The 16,800-nt window shown below is 36.3% G+C and overlaps 1 protein-coding gene across 1 annotated transcript in view; it reads left to right on the top strand.

Annotated features, from left to right (window-relative positions):
* The window catches only part of ADGRB3 (adhesion G protein-coupled receptor B3), a 468,945-nt gene that overhangs the window by 441,760 nt on the left and 10,385 nt on the right, over positions 1 to 16,800 (top strand). Inside the window, exons 27-29 of the mRNA XM_067294133.1 lie at positions 993 to 1,088; positions 2,463 to 2,502; positions 5,160 to 5,803. Coding sequence (XP_067150234.1) covers positions 993 to 1,088; positions 2,463 to 2,502; positions 5,160 to 5,803 — 780 coding nt within the window. The remainder of the gene's footprint in view (positions 1 to 992; positions 1,089 to 2,462; positions 2,503 to 5,159; positions 5,804 to 16,800) is intronic.

Genomic DNA, 16,800 nt, shown 5'->3' with positions numbered 1-16,800 from the left:
TTCAAGTTTTAAAACATTTTCAGCATACTGTCAAAATACTGGTAAAAATATTCCTTTCCATTCCAAAAGTCTCCTTGCTGTCCCTGCCATGGTATGTGTGATAATTCAGCAAAATATATTTGCATTGTACTGTCAGCAAACAGGAACTGCATTTTTCTTTGGATATGGGATCCTCTGTTGAACCACATCTTTCTGGCAAAATTGTTGCATGATAATACCTATTTAGACATACACCCTACTCAAAATCAAAGCCTTTGCTATGAAAAAGCAATTCCTGAAATCTGTTTGTCATTTAAGGCAAGTTTTCAAATTGGCTTCATGAATCATACTAATTAAGCAATAATTTTTGAGAAGTTCCACTTATATTTTTAAGAAACTGGACTCCATTCAAATAGTCCACTCATTATTATTACTGTGCTCACCCTGAAGTTGTTTCCCCTGTTTGAAGGATTTTACTCCTATAAGAGATTCAAGAGATTCCCTATACAGAGTTAGAGCTTACGCCTGGAATCAGTAACATCTTGCAAACTGACTTATTCTTTAAAGTCTAATTAGAAGAGCACTATGTATCTTCCAAGAATCTTACATTTATCAAGCAGAAAACAGAGTTTGTTTTGCAGTGGTTAGTACATTTATTAAGCCTGCTTTTAGACCTGTACCAAACTGAGTGAGAAGACAGACAAATGCTATCACCCAAGAGAAATTTGGAAATTCGGGTTGCGTACCAAGTCATTCCTGACTGCTAGTTAATTCTATCCATTGGCACATTTAATTCTGTGGGTTTTGTGTGATTGATTGACAGACTTTGCACCAGCTACAAAATATAGAAAAAGTATGAAATGGCAGTTAGGCATTTATGTTGACTGGCTCTGGTTTATTCAGTATGCTAAAGAAAAGCCATGCATTGTATTCCTTACAGTTTAACTTAATCTTTAATAGCATTAGAGTATATAATGTTGCACAAGAATCAGTATAAGATATTGTTTTCACAGGTTCAAGATGCATTCAGATGTCGACTGAGAAATTGCCAGGATCCAATCAATGCAGATTCTTCAAGTTCTTTTCCTAATGGACATGCTCAAATAATGGTTAGATTTTTTTTTTCCTTTGACTCTTAATTTAGTGTTTCTAACCAAAAGAAAAGAACTTACAGTACTGTACATGGCAAGTATGCACAGCTGAAGTATTAACACCATTTTAAAATATAAGTCTGTTTAGGTCATTGTCTCCTTGATTAAATCTCTTAGAAAGTTTAAATTATTGGTATAATCACTTAGTGAAGCACAATGAATTACTGTCTTCCACCACTGTTCCTTATGATGAAAGATCCTTGCATAAAACAAGGAAAAAATAATCTAATAATATATAATGAATTTTTATACCATTGGTGTAAAAAGCACTGATACATTTGAGAGTCTTCTCTTCATGAAGACTTCAAAAATATTCCCCTCAAATTAATCCAGACAAGGAGAAAGTGCTGGAGATTCTAGAAGGGGAATCTATTTAGTAGCTTGAACTAAGGAGATAGTGAATAGGTTACTATACCAATTTGGATTTACCAGTATCATTAGGTGTACATTAAGAGAAAATATCCTTTCACTTTCAATGACAGTTTTTCATTGATCATAATGGGGACAGGATCAGGCCCTAAAAATACAAGGCTCAGTGAGCAGATGACCTTGAAAAAAATGGTGAAACAGAAAGAATCCAATGTTCGGATTTCACAGACAAGAAGGAGGTCAGTTTTAGTAAATATTTTTCAAATAATAAACCTTTCATGGAAATAAAAATGTAACAGAAAAGTACTTGAATTCTATACCAAAATAAATAGCATTTGTTTAAATGTGAAAAGTGACCTTGGATTCTCGACTGTTAAAATTCATTCTTGGTTCTGACAATTCCTTTTTACCCATTGGAATAGCTATTTTCAGGGAATACAAAGTTTACTCTGATTACTTTAGTATCAAGGACCGACAGAATGTTATATAACAAATTACCACTGAATAACAAATTGATAAAGTTTCAGATAGAGTGGACTAATTGGATTACACTTATTCACTGTAATTTATATTGCAGGCTATTTTCCATACTTCTGTTTATAAAATTATTATGAAAAACTTCCTTAAAGATGATCCTTCCATGAGACGTAGAAGTGACTCTTCCATATACATAAAAAAACTATACACTGTATCATTTTATTAAAATTATATACTCCCACCTATTTTATTTTATTTTTTCTGGTCAGGCAGCATACTTTGAAAACCACCCAGTTATACTTTAGGAAACTTTGTAAAGCTCTGCTGTTGTAAAACAATATACTTCATCTTCTCAGCAACAAGAACCACTTTTAAGAGACTATGACTCTGTAAGTAGGACATTTTGGAAGTGCTAGTTGGCAAAAAGGTATTGTGGTTTAGTTTCAATTAATAATGGCTGTCCTGTTTCATTGTTTCTGGTTACAGACTGATTTTGAAAAGGACGTGGACATTGCTTGTCGGTCAGGTAAGGCCTTTGGGACAGTCATTTAGTCAACAAAAAAGAAGTCTTGTACTATTTCCTTGTGAAGTAAAAGCACGAAAAATATCAGGCTGTAATTGCTTCCAACTTAAATTTATAATTTTAAATTGATGCCACTATATGAATACATTTATTTCATTTTCTTATAAAAGCTTTTCACTAGAATTCCATAGTTGGGAAGCATCCCACAGGTATGGCTGTCTCATAGAAAGCAAATGGCTTTGGAGCCAAAATCAGCCTCAGACACAAAATTTTCCTTGCCCTGGTACACAAGCAAATGTGAAACAGTCATTTTGCTATCGAACAATTTTTTTGATGCATTTTAAAAGCTATGTATATGAAGGACACATCAGTCTGGTAGTTTTAAAGAGGGTAAGTTTTCTAAGGCTCTAATTGAGTCAACAATAGCTTAACAACATGGTATAAGGAAAATGAAATTTGCTTCCACTTTATCACAAGTTCTTTTTAAGACATTTCAATACTCTGAACTTTAATTGGTCAGTTTTGCCTGCTTCTGCATTTTAAAATACACATTTTAACCAATTTACTTTGCCAGTTTTGCTTAAATAAAGCACATATTGAAAAATAAATGGTCTAGAGAGAATTTTAGATCTAAGAGATATCCCCAAAGGATATTTTTTCCTACAGAGGTAAGTCTGCCTAGACACTCTCTATTTTCAATGAGGAGAAACAGAGAGACCATGGGCCTTCTCTGCAGCCTGAGTCAGGGCAGGAGTCCAACTTAGCTGTTCCCCCTTACCCCCCTGGAGGATACTGTCTCTCTTCTCTGGTTATAAGGGAGGACAAGAAGGATGATCTCACTAAGGTAAAGTTTGAGTTTCCAGTTACTCACCCTTAAAAATTGCCAGCTCAGTCTTTTGCAATAAGGTACTGGTTCTTCTGTATATTTTAGCTTTATTATACATGTGTATGTTGAAAGGAGCAAGGCAGTATATTGTAATGCAAATGCATGCCTGTTACCAGCTAGTGCGGAGAAAAGTCCAGTGTTACTCCATTTAGCTCCCTTTTTTACCTTTGTCAACATAGCTCTGCAGATCAGGTGGCCATGTCAGGGACATCCTTAAGGAGGTGGACTTTGAATACTGTTGTGAATGGGCTTCACTGGGTAAAAAATTAAGTTCAGTTTCCTTTAATGGAAGATCTAATAATAGGTCACTGGGTGAACTTAACGTGTGTGACTGGAAACAGTGCAGCAACCACTTTGCATTATGTAAAATGTACTGAGGTGTAGGGCAGGTATATTTTTTGCTAAGTCACAGGGTTGGGTATCTGCAAGTGCCCTAATCCTTCACTTGTGCAACATTATTTAGAGGTAAATTATTCTTTTCCAAATCAAAAAAAACAGAGGGAGCTTTGTGTGATGTAGCGGAGTAGGCTGACTGATGAGCTGTTTGCAGTGGAACGTCGCAGTGAACTGACAGGTCCTGGAGGATCTGGGTCATCAGAACCCTCCAATGAAAAGGGATCTAAATGTAGCACTCGAGATACTCCAGGTCATCTTACTGTCTGAGCCCATGAGCTGGATTTCATTGTACAAGCTAGCACTGTTGTAAATTAACCTATTATTTTAAATTGGGACAAGAAAATCCTTGCACCTAACTAGAACATGCCAAGTAATAGGTTATTTAAAAAAAAAATCATTCTTACTATATAGCCTTTCTATTTCCTTACAAATCCTGAGTTATAGACTTATATTTAATTTTTAAGAGAAATTGAATAGAGTCTGTGCTTCAGAATGCATTCTTCAATGTCCCTAGAAGTTTTGTATTAGGTGAGGAGACTGATAACTTTTACATGTAGAGCTTAGCCTAATAAAAAGTGCTGGATGGTGCCACAACCTTGACCAGGGTCCAGACTAGAACTGGTTCATGACTGGTTTATGAGACGTTTCTATTTTTTATAAGCTTACCAAATGTGGCAAAATATGTCTTTCTGATACCAGTGGAAATCCTTCCCACTTTGGTTATATGTCACTTTTATTTAGACAATAATTGAATACGGAAGAATTAAAATAAAATCAGTGAAAAGGAACATTTAGGAGCTCAGGAACACATGTCCATAGTTATAATCTTACAGTACATCATTAGGATGGATTTACAAAACGATTCTGCCTTACAATCTGTTCTGACATTTTCCAAGAGGTTATTTGGAGTTAATAATGGCAATACAGATGTCATAGTGTATTTTTTTGGAAACCCTTAATCAAGTTCCACGTGGCAGGCTTTTACTTAAGCCGTAGGTCATCTAAGAGCTATGTGAGGAAGTAGGAATGATTGAAGGAGTGCTTTTAATTTATATAAATGACATGAGGCTTAATCAGAGATCTGTCTCAGTTGTATACAGTAGATGATAGATGCTGATGAAACAAAAAAATGAGCAGGAGGGTTGGACTAGATGATCTCCAGAGGTCCCTTCCAACCTCAACCATTCTGTGATTCTGTGATTCTGTGAAAACCCTTTTCAAAGCAATATTTACAGAATAAAAGTTATTAAATGGATTTTAAAAAAAAGAGTTAAAATGCATTGGTAAGGGGAACACTGCTAAATAAGGGCACAACAAAAAGACATAGTTTAGACAGGCATAGTTTCATGTTGTAAGAATTCTGTTCTTTGATCCACAGTTCTGCATAAAGACATAGGACCTTGCAGAGCAGCTACTATAACAGGAACCCTTTCTAGAATTTCGCTAAATGATGAAGAGGAGGAAAAAGGACCAAACCCTGAAGGAATGAGCTATTCTACCTTACCTGGAAATATCATTTCCAAAGTCATCATTCAGCAGCCCACAGGTCTCCACATGCCTATGAGTATGAGTGAACTGGCCAATCAGTGCTTGAAAAAAGACAACAGTGAGTTACGGAGGACTGTGTATTTATGCACTGATGATAACTTGAGAGGTGCAGATATGGACATAGTCCATCCTCAAGAACGGATGATAGAAAGCGACTACATAGTTGTACCCCGGGGCTCAGTAAATACCCAGTCGTCACTGAAAGATGAGAGCAAAATGAATATAGGCATGGATACGTTGCCTCATGAAAGGCTGTTACACTACAAAGTTAATCCAGAATTCAATATGAATCCCTCTGTAATGGACCAATTTAATATCAATTTAGACCAGCATCTTCCCACCCAAGAACATATGCAGAATTTACCATTTGAGCCCCGCACAGCAGTAAAAAACTTCATTGCCTCAGAGCTGGATGACAGTGTGGGATTATCAAGAAGTGAAACTGGATCCACAATATCAATGAGCTCTTTAGAGGTCAGTGACACATAAACAAATTGCATGCTCTGTTGTTCTAATTATATGATAAGATAATAAATTGTGGCTTGTGTTCACGGGTTGCTGCTAATGTTTTAAATCAGCATAAATTATTGTTTGGAATCATGCACTGCTGTTCATATTCCTCTTAGTATCGGAAGTATTTGTACCTAGAAAACAAGGATAAAGTTTCAGAACCATTCAGTATGAAATTGTACAGTTCTAGAGGTTCAGCATGCCACACAACTGCAAAGGATTTCATGACCTACCAGGTAAAGTCCGCTGGAAAATACTGTGTTACCATGAGAAGAAAAATTATTCCTGCAAGATGCAAGTGATAATCATTGACCTCACCTGCAAACACAAGTAACTGAAAATATTTGTCATTTCATTGCTGACAAAATGTGTCTCATGAAAAGACCTCCAGCCAATATGATAGGTCTGATTCTGCTCTCTCTAGTGTAAATCCTGGATGATTCCATACAGTAGTTCACCATTTAGTGATTTAGTTTGAATACACAGACACATGTTTATGCAGGCATCAGTACAACTGATATGTGCAATAGGTACAGTTAGACTTCTGGCGGAACGTGCTAGATGCCAGTCATGTTGTAAAAGTGAACTGAGAAGCTTTTAAAAGGCATTGCAAGTCATTACTAGAATCTGTTTGTAGGATTTAAACATCATAAATGTACTTACCATCCTTACTTAAGACCAAAGGGTCAAATACTGCCATTCCTATTGAGTCTTTACTTATGCAAAATCAACAGTGAGGTAGAGTTGATTTCATGCACGGTCCCCTTAAAGAATCAGAAATACATTTTACCAACATTTCAAATGTTATGAAATCCAGCATTTGGTGTGAAAGAAAAAGACAAATGAGAAAAATATGGTACTTTCTTATTCTCTGAAGGAAGTTACAACTGAAAATAAATCTACTGTATGTGCAAACTTGAATCCATTAACTATTACTCTACAATGTCTGGAGTTCTCTGCATAGGGAAGCAGAGGATCTACCTGATTTTTCAATTCTCAGGCACAGAACTCTAGCCCATACTTCATAGACATAGGGGATGCTTATGGATATTTCTTTTAAAACGGAGTTGGTCTTTTATGTGTATATTGACTGGAGAATATGGGCAGAAGATCAGAATTTAGTTTCTCTTTTGAAGAGATGCCTTTAAAAGCTTTGACAGTAAAATATTTCCCTTGTCTTTTTGTATTGTGCCTGTGCTATCATGAGTGTTTGCAAGAAAGCCATAACTGCAAAAAATCGGTTGAAAGATGGAATGTAAGCAAAATAGTGACTAATTTTCGTGTGTTCTGTTTAAAGTGAATGGGTATAATCTTGGGAAAAGTTTTCACATGGGTTTCTAAAATGCTTAAGTGCTTGCCCACTTGGTGCTCAGACAGACTGGTTCATTTTAAGCACTTTTGCATCAATAAAAAAGTTACAGCCCTCAGCTCAGGTGTATATGTTAATAGATCTTAGGTGGTGTATAGGAGTTCTCCATTTTAATGCAACACAAAAACAGGTTAGCTTAAGTCACCTTCCAGCAGTGTCCCCTTTTGGCTGTCTGCAAGACCGTCTTTCAGATACTTTTAGTCAGATATTGGAGACTCAAATCCAGTCTGCTTAAGGTTAGATGTGTAAATGAGATATTTAAGGAAGGATCACAGTTCCCTGAGGAGACAGACATACCTGCAAGAACTCCAGCTGAGGTCTAAATTGTTCTCTGGAGTTGCCTCTTTCTTTCCACTGGTGACAGAGAAAACCTAGGAGACCTAGCAGAAGGCTACCTTAGTTAAGTTGGAAAAATTAGGACAATAATATCTTCGTCTCACAAAGAGTTCCGGTTCCTGAGACCACTTAGGAAAATGTGCCTGAAAATCCATGAGTATATTGTACTGCTCCTTTAGAGTTAAAATCTTTTACTGCATTTGTATCATATTTTAATTTTATCTCTAAGATGTAGCCTAGATACCTGATGTGAATCACCCTTCTGTATATCATTTTTATATTCAGAAGAGACTGCTAAATATATAGTAGAAAATACAGCAAAATAAATAAAATAAAATACAATAGTAAATTTGTAGTCTCTTCTAACTTGGTAAACATATTAGGTTTAGAAAGTTGTATTTTAGTCCACAAAGTTGTAAATAGTTAGGTTATTAAACCTAACTGAATCCAACATAAACCATGTATTAGGAAGAAAACAGATAGTAGGGTAGATCAAAAATGAAAGGAACTGTTTTGGTTTTTGAGTGGTTCTCAACACTATTTGGTTGTATAGCATTACTTCATCTTTTGTTAAAGATGTGCTGCAATGAATCGAAGATGGGAACATGGAAAACATTGTATATAAAAACAGATCCACTAGCAGACCCAGAGTGAGCCAGACAAAGAATGTGAATGTGTGTTATGCATGCAAGTGTATGAAGCAAGTGCTGAGGCAAAGCCCCAAATGATATTGGCTGGAACTGACCAGCTTGATTAACTTTTATTGCTGCCAGAAACAAATTAAAGAAGGGAGGGGAAGGGATTTCCTTCAAGAAATTTTTGCAATCACAAGTAAGATGTCATTTTAGGTTTCAGGCCCTTTTAAAATACAAGACTGTCAGGCACAGCTAAGCAGCAATACCTGCAGCAGAACTTGCAGCAGCACATGCCGAGATGGTTCTGCCCGTGTTTTTCAAGACAGAGAGTACAGCTAGACCGTCCCTAAAGGAGAACTTGCGAGCAGCGGGAAGCCTCTCCAGCAGCTGGTGCTGCTCCTCCACCCCAGGCCAGCGCGGGAGCAAGGGGGCTTTTCTGCACAGAGGCAGCTCCCCCTCGCTGGGCCGAAGGCTGAGGGCTCCCCGAGACAGGCGGGGGGATGCCTGCTGTGCCCTCTGCGTGGTGCAGGGAGCTGAGTGCCACCACGACTGTCCAGTCTAGATTTCCTGGTGCTCTCTCCAGAATTACTGTACCACTATTATTTTTTATCTTGTAATCATCAGTTATCATGTAAATAAAGTGCAGTTAGGCTGTTTGTGACCTCTGTTGACATTATTTATTTATTTATTTAAGGTCAGGAATTATTAGGAACATAATAATGGGAATAGTTTTTACACTGGTTAGGGAAAGTATTTATCATTTTATCAGAATGGCTTTAGATGTCCGATGACCCATTTTCAGCTAAGAACCAACCCCCCATCTGATTTCAGGAGTATAATTACAAACTCACAAACACTTCAAGCCACAAAAATACTGCAGGCATAACTGTTTGTAACTGGATGCCCAATAAAATACAATATGTTAATGTACATCCAATTGTTCTTATTTATCCCCTGCATTTTGTGGTAGATACTAGTCTTTATGGTCATAAAACTGAACCAGAAAAATTAGAGGCCACTTAGGAAAATATAGGCCATAAGTTTTTTCACATCATAAAAGAAAATGATTTCTTACAAAATTCATTTCCATCTTACTGCTGAAATACCAGAATATTGTGTTTCATGAAACCAGTCTGCAGAAACATATGCATTACCATTCAAAGAATTCAATACATTTGGAAAATTTAGCTTTGGGATAATGGATTTACTCTCCTAAGTTTGTAAAAACTGGTCATTTTCTGTGTTTTGCACATTCCAGAAAAAAAGGTGATCAGCTCTTAGAACAATATGTGTCTATTCAAGTAATTAAAAAGTGTATATAGAGACAGATTAAAAGTGAAGGCTGAAATGTCAGGTCTTTTTCATGTTCTCTTTTATTTAGATTTTGTATTCATTATGATAATTGGAGATGGATATTTTGGACAGAACTATAATATTAGTACAAGAAGGTATGTCCTGACTTCTAACTCTGCAGGTAGGATCCATCTCCCTTACCATTAGATGTCTAAGTGTAGGCACTGCCCTTCTGATATGGAAAGGAGCTTTTCACCTTAGGTTCCCCTTTAGAGTCAGTGGAGAGAAATGGTCACTTTTAGGACACTTTTAGACATCTGCTTTAGGATGAAGTAAATCACATGCTCTCAGTGCTGGTATCTCTGTACTGGCCCCAAAAAGGAAGCCAGAATGAGTAGTTCAGTCATAGATATCAAAAATGTAGATGCCCTAAATTTAGTCAGATGAATCCTACAGTGTGTCACAAACTTTATTCTAGTTTTTATATCTACATATTTTTATGACAAGAAAAATGCTTAGCTGGGAGTAATCAAATGCTTTATTATATAAGGAAGATTTTCAGCTTTCAGAAAGATAGTCATCTGAGAATGTCATAATATTTACATATAAGTATTACCCAGACAGGTATAAAACTAAGGATCTGCAGATTCCCAGTGTGCAAGTCAGTGATTTTTTTATTTTATTTGTTATGTACCCAAAAGTGCTCATGTGATTATAGGCACAGGCAGGCATATTAGTACATCATGGAGTTTTTTCAGGAGGAGTAATTGAACATCTGGTTAATCTCCTACACATCTCTCATATGCATGGATTAAGATTGGCTTTGCTGCCTTGGCATCAAAGTGGCTCAGAGAGTTCTCCTTCAATTCAAAGTAATCTAGTCTGAATGAAAGGACTTCCTGGGATGGTAAAGGACTGGAATTTTCTTCCTATTCTCTTATTTCCCTTGTTTATTTTTTTGTCACAGTTTCTGCTTTGAAATCTTTGTGTGGATAAAGACGTGAAGCTCCTAGATAGGAACAAGTCAATTGTATGACCAAAATACCCTTTTATACTCATTCACTAATATATTCAAGGAAAGTCACCTCCAGAACTCCTCAACCAAAGAGCAGATGTGGGACTTCAGGAAAAAATACTATTACAGCTGAGGAAATAAAGAGATAAGAAAAGACAGTGAAGTGCAAAGGAAAAGAAAAGGTATGGATAGAGAGGAGAGAAAAGAAAGACAGAAATGACAACAAAGAAGAAAGATGACAGAAATGGAGAAGAGATTTAAAATTAAAATGTTATAAATAGCAAAATAAAAGCATAAGGAAAAGAGTAAGGTCTTAAAAAAAGAACAGGAAAGGAGAGAAGGATTACATAGTTAGAACGGTCAATCTTGTCAATAAACTACCAGAGGATCAGGCAGAACAAAAGCAAAATGTAGTGTGAAGTCATTTTGATTTATGATATGAGATGTTAAAAAAAAAAAAAGGAGCGAGAATAAAAATAGAGAAACAAGCACTGCAGGAATTTCCTCTTTATCATGTTTCCAGACTGCATTTATTTTCAGGCCTTCTATATTGCAGATTGCTCTCCCTACCATTCCTCATTTCATTCTTCAATAGGCTGCAGAGACAGTTCTCCTTGCCAATTTTGTGACTCTCAGTGAAATGAAGTCTAGCCTTATAACAACCCTCTCTTTCTTTTGGTTGAGTGAGTAGGTTTAAGATTCCTCTGGCTTCAGAAGTTGTTGCAGCTTATTCTTAGGTAACTGTTCAGGAATGGGGCATGGAGTTAGGCAGAGCTGATTCTCGTAACTGAAGATGTGAAGAACTGAAATTTTAGTCAGCATTACAGAGCATAGCATGCATTTCAGACTTTATATTGTACGCAGCTATCTCAACTACATATGATCCTTAAAAAGCGTATTATCTATTGCTTATCCATGCAAGAAATGTCATATTTCCCCCAGAAGCTTTCAGAAACTCAAAAGAAGTGATTTTGGTCTGTTGAGTAAATACATATGCAGGGTCTCTTACAAAAAAGGGAGCACCATACCAGAATAACTTGCCAGAATAGCTTTGAATTGAGATCTCTGAAGTTACAGTTATGCTGTGTGTTGATGTGCTAAATTTGCTAGCAGATTTTCAGGACTTAAAATTCCCATATTAAAGACCTAATCCACTTTTTCATGAAAATTTACTGCTCTATGTCTAGCTCATATTACAATGTAATAGCCAACATAATCTTCTATTCTGAAACTAAGCTTTTTTCAGTTATATACACACAAAAGGCATTTTAAATCAAAACTGTCTATTCACATTCTGCTTTTATATCTCTGAGGGCCGAAAGAGATTTTTCTTCAATTGTGTTCAGGGAAAAAGTCTTCCCCAGGCTAAGATCTTGTATGTCAAATCTAATCTCCAGGTGAATTATAAACTGCTGATAATAAGGGTTTATATTAATGGAAGCATGGTTATAGCTCTCACTGTAATATGGTATCTCTGGTTTCAATTATACTTTGCACAATGTAATATATCTTCAGGAGTATCTCATGTAATTAATCAGCTAGTGGTGTAATGCAGACTAGAATAAGGAGAAAACCAGGCATTTGTCGTTTTACAGAGATGGAGAGGGATTTTATTAGTCATTTAGTGAGAGCAGCTCTTTCCTGGTGCCAGCAGATTAGTGCATGCTGGTGTATGGAAAATATTCTTCGATGTTCTATTTTTGTCCTCCAGTGAGCAGAGTTTAAAGTTGCTCTGGAATTACACAGAGAAGCTATACATGATTAGTACAAAGTAAAATTGATTTTAAATAAATTACTGCTGCAGATCTCTTTTCACAGAGTTTCACTTTGGTCCTGGCATGAAGGCGTTTTTTTGCCTTAATATGGATTTTATCAATCAAGATCAACAGCGGTAGAAATTAGAGATGGAAAAAATCCTGTTAGGTAATCTCCTCCATCAATGCAAGAATGTTTCCCACAGTATATTTCTCCAATGCATTGTACAACTTCACTTTCAAGACTGCGGTGAAGGGCTCCACTGTTTCCCTTAGCAGATCATTCCATAGTCACATAAACTTCATTTATTCCTCACACCTTCTCTGAAATTTCCTTTATTTTCTCCTATTTTTTTCTGAACTACAACTTTCCAGATTTTTCTCACACCTGCTTTGTTTATCAGTGTTTATATCCTTCTAAGGTTTCTGAACAAGCTTCTGTGTTTGCTTCTTCCAGAGCCAATGTTAAAACAAGCTGTATTATTCTTTTATCCTTTCCTCTTGAGCCAGTGTTATTAAACCTTTAAAAGGACTTTTTGCTGCTCTCATCTGAAATTTCTCTAGTTTACAGGCATGGCTCTGTTTCTGACAGTTCAGAGCACTAATGCAAGACTCTCTTCAGACTTGTTCAGACAGAGCTATTCACATCCCCGCCCACTTAAATAGAGACTTGACCTTTCTTTTTTATAGCATTTGGAAATGTGCATTGATATCCAGTTCCCTAATTACCAGCATGCCTCAGTCTTCTCAGAATTATCCCAGATAACTCCCTGCCACTGAATAACTGCATGTATGTTTAGTCTTTTAGGCAGTCCCTTATTTAGTTACCCTTGCAGTTGTCCAGCATTAGGGCTCTTCCATTTGAAAAAAAGATGACTGAGTAGTGAATAGGGAACAATTACTCATATTTCCTGTAATATAAAAACCAGGACCATCAAATGAAATGGCAGAGGGCTAAACAACATGAAGTCCTTTGTCGTATTACACATATTTAAATTGTGGAATTCACTGCCTCAGCTCATTTTGCATGTCAAAATTACGAATAAGTATGAAACATGGTTAGACTAATGGAATAATGTAAAAAAGTGTTATTAAGCTCACTAATGCAAGCTCCTCCCAAGGAAATTCCCAAACTACAAGTGCAGAACTGGGCGGGGGGGAATATTGCAGGAGAAATATCACTTTGTACTTGTCTTTTGTATATCACTCCTTAAGCATCACTGTGGAACCTGATCAGATTCAAAATACTGAATGATATGAACTTTTGATCTGATCCTTTATGGTCAAGTGTTTAAGTTCTATTAATTAGCATTAATAATTCAACTGCATATTCCACTGATCCTTGAAAAAACACCAGCTTCCTGTCTAATCTGTGTGTTGGCTAAAATATTTCTCAGTTTTGCAGGTGGGCATACCAGTGTAACCAATTCACCAGCTCATTTGATAAAGAGATTTTTTTTTTCCCCTTACTCCACTTCATTCAGCTTCTGGCTTTTGTTAATTTAAGTTGTAGAATAAGCCAGATGGTTGACTAGATTTCTGAAAGCATTTAGGTATGTGTGGAAAACCCCATTTTTCCCAGGCAAAAGAGACACACCAAGTAAACTTAAGAAAAAAAGTGTATATACAACCACTGGTTAAGAAGTTGTTTGCTTGTTTTAGGCTTGCTCTATAGTATACAGAAACTAGGCAGCTTCCAATTAGTACAGAAGGGAAATGATCCCATCCCTATAAGTCAAAGTCAAGATTCCCAATGACTTCATGCCTCTGAACATTTTCTCTCTCTCAAAAATATCGTTACAGTCATTTCAGTGCAATGATATAGCAGTCAGAAGGACCTGATCTTGTACCTACTGGTGTCACTGACAGCATTGCAAATGACTTTCACGGGTGCAGGAGCACATTCATAACCAGCATCCTTTATGTTTTAGAAATTCACAGGACATCACTGCTGCTGCTTTGGCCTATGGCACTTACATATTTTTTTCTATGTCTTCAGGGGAATAGGCTCTGACAGAGCCTGTGCTTTATTTCACCATATGCAGTCACGGAAAAAAAGTAAAGTACAAGCACAGAACAGATGTTCTTTACTATATAGGTTTAAAATAAGTGTGTTCATGATAGATTTTTGTTGAGCACTAGAAAAATCCTCACTGAGATAAACGTGTGCTGTGACCTGGTTGGTCACAACTGGTGTGATCTAAGGGCAAAATTGCAATAGTGACATCTTTCTGACAACAGCGGAGTTAAGTATGTTGCAGTCTGCTAGATGTTTCTTCTTAACATGTAAAACGCATTAGAGCTGTCTGGCTGCAAAACCTGATAACTCAGCTATGCTAGGAATATTTTTATTGCTTTCAAGCAGAATTAAGGCAAAATACAAAACGCTCCAATTTTCTAAATCACAATATCTCGCAAACTACACATCTCTTTCTAAATTTTCCATGTATTCATTTAGGATTCTTAGTCAAGTAGTTCAGTGAAATCAGGTTTATTACTGAACTGTAGCTTAAAAATAGCTTCTTCAAGCATTTTTCAAAGCTGCTCCTGTAAACTTCACCTCATTATCTGCTGTATAAGTTTCTTCTTTTGTAGCCACTGAGTCTTAACAGTGGTAAATGTGCTCTGTTTTGATCATACCTTGAAAATAAATCCTTATTGGTTAGAGATATGTAGATTTCTTCAGGTGTTATTTTACTGTGGAATGATAAAAGACCTATCTCAAAGGTGTACTTGTACCTTGGTCCTCTTCATATGAATGGGAAGTAAGTACTTAGTTTTCTTTAAGAATTTTGGGCATAATCTCTTTGTGTCTTTCTTACCAACAAAACATGCTACTTATTTTTGAAGGATTGGTTGCACTGTTTTTAAATTCCCCCTTTAAAGTGTGTTAGGTTAAATCAATCCTTGACGATTAAAGAGAGCTTCTCCAGAGGTCTTTTACTGTTTTATAGACCCATCTCTTACAGCACCTCCTAACTCTTTAGGCATTAGAGTGCGTAGACAGTGTGACATTGGCCTTCTTCACATTATTATGAATTGAAGCAAGTCAAAATTTTCCAGCAAGACCTGGGCAATATGTCACAAAATGGTCACAAGCATTCAGACACCAAACATTTTCTGCTTTTGGCAACTGAAAGACTCTGTTGTAAAATTATTTCTTTCATTTGCAAGAAAACAAAGCAGCTTACTGAAACCTGGATATTTGTTAAATTAAATAAAATCAAAGTCTAATGAAGTCAGTAATATTATTCATCTTGACTTCAGCTTGTTTGTATTGTGCCTCACTGAAGAAATGAGGTACATTCTGAAAAGGCTTGTTCACCATGGCTTAAGCCATCCTATCCTACCACTAAATTATCATGAAAAGGAGAAAACATCTGGGAGAAGCATGCGGGATAATAAATTTGCACCTCATCCATAAAAAATTATCCACCCAACAAGGAACTTGCCTAACATATTTATTAGGACCTTACCTCTATACAGAGACATCTATATTGTTTGGCTATCCATCTAGCCTACTCATCTAGTTAACCAGGAACCAATGAAATAGTTCCCATTTCTGACCTTCAGCTCATGACTGATACAAAGCATATTATGCATAATGAAGAATTAGCTTATCTGCTTGGCCAGGAAAGCAATTTAACCAACCACACTCACTATTGTTCCACAAACAATCACCCAATATTGCAAGTACCTCAGTGTTTGTCATGTGAGTACAAATATAAGGACCAAGTTTTCACACCACCTAAGGTTTTGTTCACAGAAGGAAGTCCCAATCATCAGTTAAATTGTAGCACCTCCTTTCCCTTCCTGGAGTACTTCTCCCTTTCTTTAACTCTCCTTCCCCAAAGTGGTCTAGTTTCTGCGTCTTTTCTTTCCATTCATATGTTCCCTCCACTCTTTTTTCTGCTCCTCCTACCCCTGTTTTCTGCATTTCCTTGGTCTATTGCATGCCATTTAATTTCCAGCCTTAAAAAAAAAGAAGTATTTTTATCTCTTCCTTAAAATATTTCTGCTTCTTTCTGATATAATTTGACTTCATAATTGGTTTCTTTTTGAATCAGTAAAAAATTCTGTGCTAAATTATTTAGGAGATGTGTCTAAGCAATCAAGCGATTATTCCACTGCTAAAGAATTCTTTATTTATATCAGATGCTTTGAATCAGATTTGTCATAAGTGTAAAACAAATTAATTGCTTTCTCCATCCAGATTGTCACTGCAAACAAACAAGCTGAAGCCTCTATGGAAAATATAGATGGCTTGGGCTTGATTTTGCTATCAGCTACCACATTAAAATCAATAGAGTTGTACCAACGTAAGCCTGATATAGGGAAGAATCATTTCTGTATATCTATACATAGAGATAGATGTGTAAAGAGTATAAAGATTATGATAATTTGCAAATACCACAGAGAGTATAGGAACAGATATATTTTATATACCAAAACGTTCAGTTGCATACAAATAACATAAATATTATGCATCCCAGTGAAATGCAGTCTGTTTTCATTTCAGAGAAAAGAATATGATACTGGTCTAATGAACTGTATGCAAA

This window comes from Apteryx mantelli, chromosome 3 (genome assembly GCF_036417845.1).
Source record: "Apteryx mantelli isolate bAptMan1 chromosome 3, bAptMan1.hap1, whole genome shotgun sequence".
NCBI lineage: Eukaryota > Metazoa > Chordata > Aves > Apterygiformes > Apterygidae > Apteryx > Apteryx mantelli.
Note: the sequence above shows the minus strand (reverse complement) of the source record. Positions and strands in the feature narration are given on the sequence as shown.